A 15746-nucleotide genomic window follows, 5' to 3' on the forward strand; every position below is an offset into this window, starting at 1 on the left:
CACAGGCCAGGTCATCTGACCTTCGGCAGAAAGACCTGCTCAGGTTGGGAAAAAGAACCCGATTCAAACCACAGCGGACACGGGCCCGGCCCAAGTCCCTCCAATTTTGCCCTGAGCCCAGCCCAACCCCGACTCAACCCGAGCCCGACCCGACCGTCCCTTTACTTACCTTCCGACTCGGAACCTCCAGGAAGCTGCAGTGCATGCGTGATGACGTCATAGTGACGTCACTCGCTCACTGCGCAAACTCAGTTTCATCCCGGACTCCCAGCTCAGTTAAGTTTTTTTTTTTTTTTAAATTTCAGCACTTACCAGCAGAGCACTTACCGTGTGTGTCCGACCCGACCCGAACCCAACACGTGTCATCGGGTCCTGTCGGGTTCGGGTCGGATAGCAGACCTTTACTTCAGCGGCCATCTTGCAGCACATTGTTCACTTTTTTTAAAGGAGCCAATAATTTCAAAGAGTCCACATTGAATAAAGTTTATATCTTAAAAATAGGATAATATGTATGTCTTGTTCAGTGATGGCTATTCGCTGGTTCATTCCTCAGGGCAATGCCTTGACTAATCAGTATCAAGCTGCCTGGTTTAGATTTAGGACAGGGCTTGGCAGTTAACTGTCAGTCACCAAAGATTGGTGCATTCTCCATGGCAATGCCTCTACCAATCAGAGTTCACTTGCAAACCAATCAACACCCTCTTCTCATGCAGTATAAGTTGTTTTCCCTGCGTATTGTCCTGATGAGTGCAAGATGAAAAGCTTCGACAACATGTCTCTATTTTCAGCAATTCTCAAGTTCAGTTCTAGCAAACAACTGTGTTGTTTTCTTCATTACTGGAAGCCTAATTAGAGACCTAACTCCTGTTAAAGGAGTGATATTCAAAATTCCTTGTCAGGCACTTGTCCTGCTCAGGATTCTTCAGGGCCTCTGGCAACATAACATCAGTAAAACTTTTAGTATTACTCTGCTCTAATGCCCCTCAGTCACCTATACATCGACTGTACAGCTGTGTTTTTTTTTTAAATCCCATTTGATCTTCAGTTAATTAAAGGGTGTTATTACAAAATATCTAAATGTAAACTTGATTGAGTACTATTTATGATGCATTCTTTGTGCATGTATACAGTATGTGTCTAATTTCAATAATACTTCTGTCAACGTTATCTTAAGGCTGTGAAAGTGTTAGATAAGCTGAAACCAAGAAGTGTTGTGAATTCTACAGCAACTATGGTGAAGCAATTTCCCATGTTGGTTGAAGCCTTACAGAAAGAAAACCAGCTGCCAGCTTTGTTTTTCTCGTAAGTTTAAATTTTCTTGTAAGCTTTAATCTTTAGTTTAATATTTGCTATTGAATAAAGATTTTATCTACCCTATGCTGTTGTAAAACTTGAAGGTGTGGAGTTTCAGCCAGGGGTGCAATTGGTAGAATGCGCTGAACAGGTTTGCCACTGTAAAGTTGCGCAGAAATTTCGGTGTAAACCCATGAACATAAGCCCCACTATGTAAAGTCCCATGAATCAGTGCAATCGAGCAGTGTAATTGATTTTGTGACTGGAACAGATGAATTGGATTGCCAGGAAATGAGCCATTCTTCAACTTCTTAAACTATTGCAGGGCAGATAAATTGACTGATTTAATGCTATTAGTCTTACTTTTTAATTTATGTAAATTGACTTCAAGGGAAATTAGGGATGGGCAATAAATGTTGGCCTAGCCAGCGACGCCCACGTTCCATGAAAAAAAATCAAAAAAAATCACTGCTGTCTTCAATTAACTAATTACTGCAGCCGAGTAGGGTACACCTGTGTGGCTTCAATTGACTACTGATCACAGATCTTGTCTAGCAGATCAGTTGACTGAATGTGAACAGATTGCAGCCGGTGAAACATATCTTAAGCTTTAGTTGACTGCTTGTCACTGCATCAGGTTATTTACACTAGGTTCATACAACTGCAGGTGCCTTGGTGTTGAGAATCTGGGTGCAATGTAATGAACACCCCCGAGTGAATGGAAATTTGTCTTTCAACCCTGGGGTGTGGCCAATTTTGTAAGCAGGGGTTGCTTTGGAGGAATGGACTTATGAATCAGCATAAAAGATTGTGGATACTCCAGTGTAAAATCATTATGGGTGCATTTCGTTGATGCTTAAAATTTCATGCTCTTTGGTGATATTTCATTCCACCCAGATTCCACTATTTACCTGGGTTACTTGCAGTCAGGTTTCCATCCCTGCCACAGTACTGAAATGGCTTTTTACCAAAGTCACAAATGACATGTAACTGTGGCTAAGGTAAACTTTCCCCCTCGTCCTTTTCAACCTGTCAGCAGTTTTTGTCATGGGTGACCACACCATCCTCCTCCAACACCTTTCCACTGTCGTCCAGCTGGGTGGGATTGCTCTCACCTGGTTCCATTCTTAGCTATCTAATCAGACCCGGAGAATCACTTGCAATGACCTCTGTTCTCCTTTGCTATTGACTCTGCTGCCCCCCCCCCCCCCCCCAGCGATCTAGCCTTGGCCCCCCTCCTGTTTCTCATGTACTTACTGTGACATAATCGGAAAGCACAGCAATAGTTTTCACGTGTACGCTGACAACACCCAGCTGTACCTCACCACCACTTCTCTCGACGACTTCACTGTTGCTGAACTATCAGACTGCTCATCAGATATCCAGACTGGATGAGTAATAATTTCTACCAATTAAATATTGGCAATACTGAAGCCATCGTTTCCAGTCCCCGTTCCATGCTCCGTTCGCTAGCTACTGACTCCATCCCTCTCCCTGACGACGGTCTTAGATTAAACCAGTCTGTTCGCAACCTTGGTGTTACATTTGAACCTGAGATGAGCTTCTGACCTCTTAGTCATGCAATCTCTAAGATCACCTATTTCTACCTCCATGACATCGCCTGACTTCGCTCCTGTCTCAACTCATCTGCTGCTGCAACCCTCATTCATGTGTATGTTATCCCTCGACTTTCCTGGCTGGTCTCCCACATTCTACTCTCCATAAATTTGAGGTCATCCAAGACGCTGCTGCCCATGTCTTGACTCGCATCAGGTCCTATTCCCCTATTAATCCTGTGCATGTTGGCCTGTATTGGATCCTGGTCAAGCAACGTCTTGATTTTACAATTTTCATCATTGTTTTCAAGTCCCTCCACGCCCTTGCCCCTCCCTATATCTGTAATCTCCTCCAGCCCCACAACCCCCCTCCATATCTGCGTTGCTCTAATTCTAGTCATTTGAGCATCCCTGATTTTAATCACTCCGCCATTGGTGGCTGCACCTTTAGTTGCCTCGGCCCAAGGCTCTGGAATACCCTCCCTACACCTCTCCAGCTCGCTTTAATCCTTTAAGACGCTCCTTAAAACCTATCTCTTTGACCAAGCTTTTGGTCATCTGGATCTAATATCTCCTTATGTGGCTCGGTATTTTATTTTGTTTTGTAATGCTCCTGTGAAGTGCCTTAGGTCATTATATTACTTTAAAGGTGCTATATAAATATAACTTGTTGTGGAAGTCATGCAGAAACTCCAGACTGTTCTCAATATTTTCTACACCAAGTTGGTGTAAGGTTTTTAAAAAAAAAAGTTGAGTATGTGACTGGAAATGTATGAAACTACCTCTTGTAATTCACAAATATAAAAATGAAATTTTGCATTTGTTTTTTGCATGCTCGGCTATAGTCTTCCGTTGATTACAGTCGAGCCCTTTTATCATATACAGTTCACTCAATCATACATGGACACCATCCATTGTGCACAGTAGACTCGTTCATACTTGGGAACTATCCATTGTGTGCAATCATACGTGGGCATTATTCATCGTGTATAATCTAGTCATATTTGCACGTGGACACTACCCATTTGTCTGATCTACACGCACTCATATTTGGACATTGCCCATTGCGTACAATATAGTTATACCTGAGCATAAGCACTAATAACTGTGTGCAGTTCACTCATAATTTTGGATATTATATACAATCCACACACCCATACATGAACACTCTATTGTGTACAATATGATTGATCCATGGTTGGATGCTGTCATTTATAGACAGTCCAGTTAAACCTGTGCATGAATATAATCAACTAATTTTACACACAATTTCTTCAACCAATATAAAGTAGAATTAACAGGCATGGATGAATTTATTCCAAATTAAGCAAGTCTGTCTACTGATCATCAGGCTGTCTCTGATTTCTTAACCCTGCAAATAGGTTCACTGCACAGCAAAAAATGGTTGCTAATTGGCAATCATTCATTAACAAACTTGAGTGCGTGTGTGTATATTTTATATATTATTTTTATATAAAAGACAGGGCTAAAATGTGGCGAGTCGAAGCGACTTAGTAGTTGGCAGGAAAAAAGACAGAGGCGCAAGGGGAGAGCCAACTGTGCAACAGCCCCGACAAACAAATTTCTCTGCAGCACCTGTGGAAGAGCCTGTCACTCTAGAATTGGCCTTTATAGCCACTCCAGGCGCTGCTTCACAAACCACTGACCACCTCCAGGCGCGTATCCATTGTCTCTCGAGATAAGGAGGCCCAAAAGAAAGAAATATAATATATGTATATACACAAACACATATAGTATATATAAATATATAGTGTTTCTCACTTGAAATAAGGTCTGACTGCTTTAAAAGGGTGAAAGATGGACATGAGTAGCATGTAAAGGAATTTAGATGGGGTAAGGATGGTTGGAGAAAGGATGTCGTATCTTTATAGGCAAATAGAATAGTAATAAGGGAATATGGTTCCAGAAGCAAGATTCCAGACAGCAGGGGCATAATGGCTGAAAGATTAGACCTTGGCTGAGCAGAAAAGGTAAAGAATCTGGAGTAATCTTAACTCAGAAGAAAGGTGATTGTGCTCTGATTTGTAAAGCTAGCAAAGATTTCCCAATTAGGGATCTGCACAGTAGTTCAGATGACAGACGTAATGGAATGTGTGTACAATGATGCAGCCCAAGTGAGGACATGAGTCAGTCACTGTCAGTGAGCCAAGCATTCGTCATCTGTGATGAGGCTGTCGGGGAGGGAAATTTGTAGGTGAACTTAGATTTTACAGAGCAGAGGAGTAGCTGGGATTTTAACGGAATTGATGGAGGAAACTTACTGCATTGGAGGGTCATAGGGAATGTGGAGCAGCTGGGTGATTTTTGACCCCAAGGGTAGGCAAGCATTGAATGATGGGATTGAGGCTGCTGTCTGGGGAGGGACAGTATTATTTATCTCAGTGGGAATGCTAAGTATCCCCTGATTATAGCGGAGACTGACCTTAATTAAGTCTAGGACAGGCAGCATGCTGGGAGTTGGGGCTCAACTTTGAGAGGAGAATTACCATTTAAATATTACAAAATAGAAAGAATGTGCTAGCTGAAGTGAAAAGAGATAAATTTAATTTGTGGACCTCAACCCACACAATGTTGAAAATGTCGATGCATATAAGTTGAGACAAATTAGTAAATTTTTTCTTGTTTGACTCCACACAAATGAAATACCTACATATTGTTTTATTTTATATCATACTCTTTCCTTTTCATTGTAGATTTAGTGTTTCCGTAGTTGAACGTTTAGCCAAAGAAACGTTCCTGCATGTTACTAACAAGGAGCAGATGAAAAGAGGATCAGATGATGCAAAAAAACGAATTGAATTTGAAAACAAGCTTCGAAAATTATCAAAGCGTGCTGGAAAAAAGCAACCTTCGTAAGTATCATTGTTCACTTCATGTTAGTATTTTCAAGTTTAATCTGATAAATTTATCCTTATTCATTAGGGGAGACATCTAAATACATTGCAGATGGGAGAGCTCACACAATCTCAGCACTAAAGAGTGCGGGACAACCCGAGGAGTGATTGGAGGGAGGCGGTGGTGTAGTGGTAATGTCTCTGGACAAGTGATCCAGAGGTCCGGTTTAATGTCCTGGGGAACAAGAGTTCAAAGTCCACTATGGCAGCTGGTGGAATTTAAATTCAGTGATTTAATAAAATATATAAAATAATGAAAGTTAGTTTCATGGCACCATTATGGAGACTATCATTGATTGTCGTAAAAACCCATCTGGTTCATTAATGTCCTTCAGGGAAGGAAATCTGCCGTCCATACCTGGTCTGGCCTACATGTGACTCCAGACCCACAGCAATGTGGTTGACTCTTAACTGCCCTGTGAAATAGCCTAGGGCAATTAGGGATGGACAGCAAATGCTGTGATAGAATTAAATTAAATCTAAACTGCCCAGATGAAAACTAACTGGATTGGGTGCAACATTGTTTTAATATTTCGTCTCACTTTGTATTCCATTGAAGTCAAGGCAAAGTAAAATTGGGTGGGGTGGGAAAGCGGCATGTTGATGAGAACTGAGTGAAAGAAACAATCCCTGTGCCAGAACAGACCAGCCCTGAGGCAGAACCAACATTTGAGCTCGGGCCTTATTCACGAGACTGCTGAGCAGCAGATGTCTGCTGTACATCCCCAGGCAGCTGGCTGGAGGTGACTTTCAAATTTGGGCTGCCTATTCATGTGTGTGTGTTGTTACAACCGACCACTCCAGTCAAAGCCCCCAATCAAAATATAAGATTCTGATTGTGGTGGGAGAAACTCATTGTTAATTCAATCCCTCCCTCCACAGATCGCGTAACATATCATTTTAAGCTTTCCAAATTAAAGAAGGACCCAGCCAAATTGTACCATCTATTAACCCCCAAATAAGGCTAACGAAACCAGGTGTCTTTAAATCAACAAATTAACTGTTTAATTAGAAAAACTAAATTCTTAAACACTATGAAGACACTACTAACACTAAGGTTTCTTGGAGGCACCCAAGATCACGTCGTTGGCACCAGCTGGACCTCATCATCACAAGGTGAGCTTCTTTAAACAGCATTTAAATCACGCGCAGCTTCCACAGTGCGGACTGCGACACCGACCACTCCCTGGTGTGCAGCAAGGTTAGACTCAAACCAAAGAAGCTGCATCACTCCAAGCAGAAGGGCTGCCCGCGCATCAACACCAGCAGAATTTCTCATCCACAGCTGTTACACAAGTTTCTAAATTCACTTGAAAAAGCCCTTCAAAACACTCCCACAGGGGATGCAGAGACCAAGTGGGCCCACATCAGAGACGCCATCTATGACTCAGCAATGACCACCTATGGCAAATGTGTGAGGCAGAATGCAGATTGGTTTCATTCTCACTTTGAAGAGCTGGAACCTGTCATAGCCGCTAAGTGCATTGCACCGCTGAACTATAAGAAAGCCCCCAGCGAGTTAACATCCGTAGCACTTAAAGCAGCCAGAAGCGCTTCACAAAGAACAGCCAGGTGCTGCGCAAATGACTACTGGCAACACCTATGCTGTCATATTCAGCTGGCCTCTAAAACCAGAAACATCAGAGGAATGTATGATGGCATTAAGAGAGCTTTTGGGCCAACCATCAAGAAGATCGCTCCCCCCCCCCCCCTCCCCCCTCAAATCATTAAATCAGGGGACACAATCACTGACCAACGCAAGCAAATGGACAGCTGGGTGGAGCACTACCTAGAACTGTACTCCAGGGAAAATGTTTTCATTGCCCTCAGTGCAGCCCAGTCTCTGCCAGTCATGGATGAGCTGGACGTACAGCCAACAAAATCGGAACTCAGTGATGTCATTGATTCTCTAGCCAGCGGAAAAGCCCCTGGGAAGGACGGCATTACCCCTGAAAAAATCGAGTGCCAAGCGTGCTATACTTTCAGCACTCTACGAACTGCTTTGCCTGTGCCTGTGCTGGGACGAGGGAGCAGTTCCACAAGACATGCGTGATGCCAATATCATCATCCTCTATAAGAACAAGGGTGACCATGGTGACTGCAACAACTACCGTGGAATCACCCTGCTCAGCATTGTGGGGAAAGTCTTTGCTCGAGTTGTTTCAAACAGGCTGCAGAAGCTGGCTGAGCATGTCTACCCTGAGGCACAGTGTGGCTTTCGAGCAGAGAGATCCACCATTGACATGCTGTTCTCCCTTCGCCAGCTACAGGAGAAATGTTGCGAACAACAGATGCCCCTCTACGTTGCTTTCATTGATTTCACTGCTCTACGGCAGCGAGGCCTGGACAACGTATGTCAGCCAAGAGTGACGTCTCAATTCATTCCATCTTAGCTGCCTCCGGAGAGTCCTTGGCATCAGGTGGCAGGACCGTATCTCCAACACAGAAGTCCTCGAGGCGGCTAACATCCCCAGCATATACACCCTACTGAGCCAGCGGCGCTTGAGATGGCTTGGCCATGTGAGCCGCATGAAAGATGGCAGGATCCCCAAGGACACATTGTATAGCGAGCTCGCCACTGGTACCAGACCCACCGGCCGTCCATGTCTCCGCTTTAAAGATGTCTGCAAACGCGACATGAAGTCCTGTGACATTGATCACAAGTCGTGGGAGTCAGTTGCCAGTGATCGCCAGAGCTGGCGGGCAGCCATAAAGGCGGGGCTAAAGTGTGGCGAGTCGAAGAGACTTGGCAGTTGGCAGGAAAAAAAGACAGAAGCGCAAGGAGAGAGCCAACTGTGTAACAGCCCCGACAACCAATTTTATCTGTAGCACCTGTGGAAGAATCTGTCACTCTAGAATTGGCCTTTATAGCCACTCCAGGCGCTGCTTCACAAACCACTGACCACCTCCAGGTGCTTACCCATTGTCTCGAGACAAGGAGGCCAAAGAAGAAGAACTAAGACATAAACAACGTTTAAAATAGAAAAAAATTAGAGTCCTTGCAAATTTACAGTCCAATGTTGCTTTAAGTTCTCCGATGGGGGAAAAACGGTTCCTCAACAGTAGTACAGTCAGTAGTCTAGTTCCATTAGTAAGTGATGCTTCCTTCTCCAGCGATGAATTTCAACAATGAACAACTTGCAAACACTTTCAAAGAATCAATCTGACTTTAGCGTTTTTGAGGGATAAAAGATTGTCACAGTCTAAATTCCCTTCCTTCAGTTTAAATTATCAGAGATCTCTGTTTTGGCTTGACTTTTTTAGAATTTTGAGAGGTAATAAATAAACAGATTAAATTCTCTTCCTTCAGTTTAAATGGTCTGTTTCCCCTTTCAGGTGCTAACACACAGCTGTCTCTCTGTCCCCAGCTAGAACAGTCTGTTTTCAACTAAAAGGCCAATTCAAAAGATAATTGCAACATTGTATATCCGGTCCTTGGTCCCTGAATGGCTGTTGCCGGGTAACAGGATGCATTCTTTGAAGCTGCTTGCATCTAACGGCAACCAAAATGCACTTTCTCTAACTCCTGAAGCCTGCTGCTGCTTAAAGCAGTACTGCTCCTTTGCTGTCTTAAAGACACACCGCATATTTCCCAGAGGAAAAAAAAAGGCAGGATCATGACCATGTGTATATAAATATTTAAATTATGTAAATAAATTGAGATTTATTCATTTAAGCCACAGTCCGAATCTGGAATCGTTGCAATAAAAAGCAGAGGGAAGCAATCAAACAAGAGGCCAGCCGATTGGGAGGGAAGGAAAGGGTTGATTGCTTGTCGGCTGATAGGCTTTGGCACTGCAGTGGAGCTTGGTACTGGGTGCATTCAGAACAGCCTGATTGAGTCTATATACAAACTGATTTCAGGTGCTGACCTGGTTACTACTTTTCTGCCTTCGCCAGTATGTCTGATAGTGCACTTACAGTACGTAATAAGCGAGGTGCCCTACCCCACTCACCAGATTGGATGCTTAGGTGCACTTGTGCATTTGAAAAACTGGCGCAGTGCCGTCCAATTTCTAGGCCAGTGAATTGAACCCAAATTTAGATTGAGAGATGTGTAACGATCTGACTAGTATCCCTTTTAATGAAGAAACTATTAATTCTGTAAAATACTTTCTGCTTGAGTATTGTCCCTATCTCTCTCTTCCCTTTTTCTCCAAAAAGTGATGAATCATTCTTGTATATCATTCCATGGACATAATCAGCCTTTTAGTCTGGTCTCCAGCCCTTATACCATTCAAACTTGCCTCTGGTAGCCACTTATATTGGGCAGACAGCACTAACCGTTTACCATTTCCACTGAAATTGGGTACAAAGGCACTGTTTATAACACAGCCAGCATGCTAACTATTTTGGGCAAATCAGTGAGCTTTCCGCACCTCGTTAAAGTGCGATTAAATACTATTGCATTTTAACGAGGTGTGGAAAGCTCATCTGAATCAAAGTGCTGTGTCCTTCCAACATGAACACCACAAGGGTTTCATTACCATTCTGCATGTAACTTTTGAGAAAGGCACAGTGCCAATGATCAGTTGGTCTCCTTGGTGGTCAGCGCAATGAACAGAGGTCTCCATAGGAGCTACATCAGATGTTAGGCAGTTTTCTGTTGTCAGCCATCTTTAGCCTAACAGCCAGCAGCTAAAGAGCTGTATGCTGAAAACTTTTTGGCTTTGAAAAGCAAGGAGCCTAGACCAGATTTAAGTACAAGAAGCCAAACTAGCTACTGACACTGTTTTTATTTGACACTTAACACTTTTACTGTCCAGTGCAGAAAATCGCGTTATCTACAGCAGGCCTGCTATAATTGTTGGGGGTTGATGTCTCATACAAGTTTTGCTGATTATTTGACGACAAAATGCGTCTTAGCTGAGTTCCTTTATGTTGTTCTGACTTTTATATAGTTCCAAATTATATGGCATTTACAATAGCGTAGTGGTTATGTTAATGGACTAGTATCCAAAAGCCTGCACAAATTTAGATTCTGTTAATTAAATAAATCTGCAATTTAAAAAAACATCAGTAATGTAACTGCTGAATTGTTGTAAAAATCCATCCGGTTCGCTAATGTCTTTTTACAAAAGAAAATCTGACCTTACCCTGTTTATATACCTGTATGTGACTCCAGACCCACAGCATTGTGGTTGACTCTTAACTGCCCATTAAAAAAAAACACTCAGTTATACCAACCCATTCCATAGACTGCAACTATTCGAGGAAGCTGCTCACCACCACTTTTTGAGGACAGTTGGGGATATCCAATAAATTCTGACCTTGCCAAAGGCACCCATATTCTTGGAATGAAAAAGAAGTACACAATTACAGGTTAACTGGAACACTATCATGAGCAGAACCTTGACTAGTTTTGCCCTTCCGTAGCCTACCTGCAGTAAACCAATCTTGAGGGTGTACACCACTGCGCTAGCTCAGATCAAAAGACAGTTACAGAGACAGGTTATTCAGCCCATCTTCGTTCATCTCGAAAAACGCTACATTTTTCTCAATGCAGAATCTGTTTTTTTGACAAATGATTCCAAGGATTTTTGTCTCCATTATTCGATTGAAAATCGCAGTGTATCCATAGTTTTCCTAAGTACTTCTCAGTCATGGCTTATATTTCAACCACCGTATTGTGTTGCATAAAATGGTTACTTCTGGTTGCAGTGATCCAAAGGAATCCCATGTTTCTGACAACATGGTCATGAAAGAAACTGAGCAAGAAATGCTACACCAGAAACTTCAGGAAATGCGAAAGATTCCAGCAGACTGCACCTATGCAGTGGAAAGTGCTGCAGACCGTAAGGTACAAAGCAAATGTTCCCTTGTGCTATTAAACGATATTCAATTTGGTTTAACTGTCCACAAGCTGTTGTATTTACTGAATATTGGTTACAGTTTGTTCACTCTTGATTTGCTTCCTCACTGTTGTCACTGATGGTGGTTTCAAAGAAAGACTTGTAGCATTTTGTCACATGTCTCAGAAATGTCCCAAAGCAAAATGAGGTGCCTGTTATATATATTGTATAGGCAAGCAAGAGAGACAACTTGCATACAGAAAGATTCCACAAAGAGCAGCAAGTTAAATGCGAAATGATCAGATAGCTGTTTTGATGGTTATGCTCTATAAACGACAAAGGTTTGAAAATTGGAGGATAAAAAGGTGTGTTATGTGATTGACCAAACCGTATTCTATTTCCAATAGTTTCAAGTTTAGTGTAAATATAGAAAGAAACTATATTTTAGTCAGACTCCTTAGTATTTTGGGGCCCAAAGAGAAACTATAGGTAATTGGATAAGTTTAAAACAGCATTCCTAATTCAAAATGATAGAAAAACTGGATTTTTATCAAAGAATAATAAAATACAAGACTAAATCCAAGAAGGTGAGATACAAAAACTGTCTTTTTGAGGGAAAAATGTTTTCTGCTAAAAATTGGTAAAACAGGCTTGAATAATTCTGTGTTCGATTGTGTTAAAAACCTTTCTGTGGTATAGTGTAGAATTTGTATTCCTAAATGATGCTCAACCAATTCTTTAAATATCACTAGATTCTGGATACAATCTTTCAGCGATTGCAACTGGTGAAAACTGCAAATCAACTACGTTTTTATTTGGAAAGAGGCATTGGATTTCATCACGCTTCACTGAACAGTAAAGGAAGACAAGCTGTGGAGATGCTCTTCAGACTTGGATTTGCCAGGGTCAGTGTTAATGTTTATAGATTGAGTGGCCTAGTGAAGGTGTGGTTCACAATTTGAATAAGATATCAAGAGGTTTCATTGAAAATTTTAATGCTATTTGGTGTCCTTTTGCAGTCAGAAATAAAATTAATAAGAATTTTGTGGTCTCATAAATGTGCGGAGTAGGAGAGGCTGTGATGGAAAAATTGTGTATATAACTAGTGATGACCATTATTGATTCTTTTAGATATATAGAGAATTGAAAAAAAAGCAACCTGTTAGGCTGCCGTAGCATATCTGTAATTCAGCAATGTGTTTTCCTTTTTTATTTGGCATTTAACTTTATTTGGTAGGGGTTGGGGGGGTGTGATGGTGAGGAGGTCAGTTTATGATTAAGGTTAGTCCTGCATTGTCAGTCAGCTGTCTGGTGCACGTGGTTTTATTCGGTGCTCTTGTTGCTGATGATCCACCTGGATACCAAGACCAGTAGGGCCATGGGAACCCTGTCTCCACCCTTCTTTGCCACTAACCTTGTTTGGAGCAGGCAGAGACTCCCCATTATAACGTACCTTTTATGGGTTCTGGCCTAATTTGCTGCACTAACACATGTAGGACAGACCTATGGAGAGTGTATGCTGGGAAGGTCTACAGTTATCAGCAACACAGTTTTCACCTCTGTTTCTAAACTGTGTTGTTCATAACGTATTGACATTGCTGGTAATGAGAGATGAAAACTTTTCATGATGTTTATTTGGAAGTGTGCTGAAGTTGCACTGAAATAGTTAAACCTTCTCCAGTCCATCACGAGTCACTGTCCTCCATTAGGATCAGAATCAACAGCTCATGCAAGGAATTCTGACATTGGTTGGTATTGCAGCCATATTCTTATCAACAAGGCGCTATATACATTTTCTATTTACGTTAAAGATATCAATTGGCAGTCATAGACATTTGAAATTGTTATTAAAGTCGGTCCTTTCTGAACCAACTAGGTGACAATATGAATTTTCATTCGTTTACCAATACTGAGCTGATTAGCAGATTGTTATTCTCACAGATCAAGTCACCTTTTTTTCTGTAACGTGACAAGCATTTGTATCTTTCAGTTTTTTTTATTGTTTGGTATTGGGCAGATGAAAATAATGAATTAGGTCAACTTGTTTTCTGTTTTTTATCCTTGTGGCTGCTTGATCCATGGTGAAAATGAAAGGAGTGTGAATTATTTTTGAAAAACGTTTGTAATGAATAATTCTCGGTCATTTTACAATTAAATACTCTAGGTTCTGCCATGAAAAGCTGTGTTATATAAATTATTATAAATAAAAAAGGGGAACATTTACTAAAGAATTGAATACTTGGAGTGCCTGATCGTGGAATTGACTGATTTTAGTACAATCATTATACTCCGAAAATCCAACAGTCATGCAAAGCTCAGACTTATAGATTCAGTCTTGTGTTCCAAATGAACTTTGTTATTGAGATTACACTTAAATTAAGTAATTTTATCTTTCTGTAGGTTGTGACTGCTACTGGAACTCTTGCTTTGGGAATTAACATGCCATGCAAAACTGTTGTCTTTCTTGATGATTCTGTATTTCTGGATGCCTTACAATACAGACAGGTACCCACATTGCATCCTTTATTGGGGTCAATTTTTTAATAACGTGGTGGAGTTTGCTGTTTCTAAATGATCTTCTCATTTCCTAATTAAAGTAATTTCTGCTGTCAACAAAAATGAGATTTTTTTTTGAAAGCTACTGTAGCTATTTTTAGTGTCATAGAAGGAGGCCAATTCAGCTTGTTGATCCTGTTAGACCATTGAATTAGATCATGACTATGCATCAACTCCATTTTCCTGCTTTTGCTCCACATCATTATAGGAAGGATGTGGAAGCTTTGGAAAGGGTGCAGAGGAGATTTACTAGGATGTTGCCTGGTATGGAGGGAAGGTCTTACGAGGAAAGGCTGAGGGACTTGAGGTTGTTTTCGTTAGAGAGAAGGAGGAGGAGAGGTGACTTAATAGAGACATATAAGATAATCAGAGGGTTAGATAGGGTGGATAGTGAGAGTCTTTTTCCTCGGATGGTGATGGCAAACACAAGGGGACATAGCTTTAAGTTATGGGGTGATAGATATAGGACAGATGTTAGAGGTAGTTTCTTTACTCAGAGAGTAGTAGGGGCGTGGAACGCCCTGCCTGCAGCGGTAGTAGACTCGCCAACTTTAAGGGCATTTAAGTGGTCATTGGATAGACATATGGATGAAAATGGAATAGTTTAGGTCAGATGGTTTCACAGGTCGGCGCAACATCGAGGGCCGAAGGGCCTGTACTGCGCTGTAATGTTCTATGTTCTATCCCTTAATACTCTTTCCTAACAAAAATCTATTGAACTCAATCTTGAAAATTTCATTTGACAGCATCTTATCTGATACTTTATCAAATATTTTTTGAAAATTCATATACACTTGCATGACATTACCTTTACTAGTACAATCCATTATTTCTTAGTTTTATTAAATTTATCATATAGGACTGGGCTTTTACAATCCGGGTTGAATTTTACAGACCCTGCCCAATGTCTGGGATTGTGGCGGGGGGCCAGAAAATGCTTCCGGCAGAGGGCTGCCACGCACCCCGCACCTTGAGGGCTCAGCCTGATATTGCCAACGGCAGTGAGGCCTCGTGGCAGCCCACTCAGCGACGGGACCACCATTAACATTTGTAAATAAATTTATATCATTAATTAATTACCCTTGCGCTCTCGCTGGCTGTCTTGGTGCGATATTCGTGCCACTGGCCAGCACTCACCTGCCTTCGGAGCCCTGCCTGGGGAACCGAGGCGGAACACTGGTGGGGAGCGGGGAGGAGATAAGTTTCTCAGTGTGGGGGTGTGGTGGGAGTGGGGTCAAAGTCATATCTTGGTGTAGGGGCTGGTGGGAAAGGTTATAGTGTAAAGTTTATGCACTTTGTGGGGAGTGGGGGAGGAAGGTCAGGTGAACAAGGTAAGTGTTTTGGTGGTGGGGGTGGGGAAGAGGGCAAGTAATTACTTCTATGGTTATGGGGGGGGGGGTGGGAGAGGAGCAAGATAAATTTATTTTTTGCAGTTAATTTATTTTTAAATATTTAAATTGAACGGCAGGGCTCGAAGCCCTTTAAAAATTGGGTCAATGTCTGCGCACCGGCAGCTGATGCCATTGCCCGGGACGGACAGCTGGCCCTCTCCAGGTCATCTGTGGGGGGGGGTGGGTGGGGCGCCATTGTTTTCTTCGGTGAGAGTATAAATTGCTGTCCCACGTTAACCCATG

General features: G+C 42.0%; 1 protein-coding gene across 1 annotated transcript in view; it reads left to right on the forward strand.

The window, feature by feature from the left end:
* The window catches only part of LOC137374170 (probable ATP-dependent RNA helicase DDX60), a 102808-nt gene that overhangs the window by 58294 nt on the left and 28768 nt on the right, over positions 1-15746 (forward strand). The window contains exons 24-28 of the mRNA XM_068039960.1: positions 1175-1302; positions 5564-5722; positions 11426-11564; positions 12309-12461; positions 13957-14061. Coding sequence (XP_067896061.1) covers positions 1175-1302; positions 5564-5722; positions 11426-11564; positions 12309-12461; positions 13957-14061 — 684 coding nt within the window. The remainder of the gene's footprint in view (positions 1-1174; positions 1303-5563; positions 5723-11425; positions 11565-12308; positions 12462-13956; positions 14062-15746) is intronic.

Source organism: Heterodontus francisci, chromosome 1 (genome assembly GCF_036365525.1).
Source record: "Heterodontus francisci isolate sHetFra1 chromosome 1, sHetFra1.hap1, whole genome shotgun sequence".
Lineage (NCBI taxonomy): Eukaryota > Metazoa > Chordata > Chondrichthyes > Heterodontiformes > Heterodontidae > Heterodontus > Heterodontus francisci.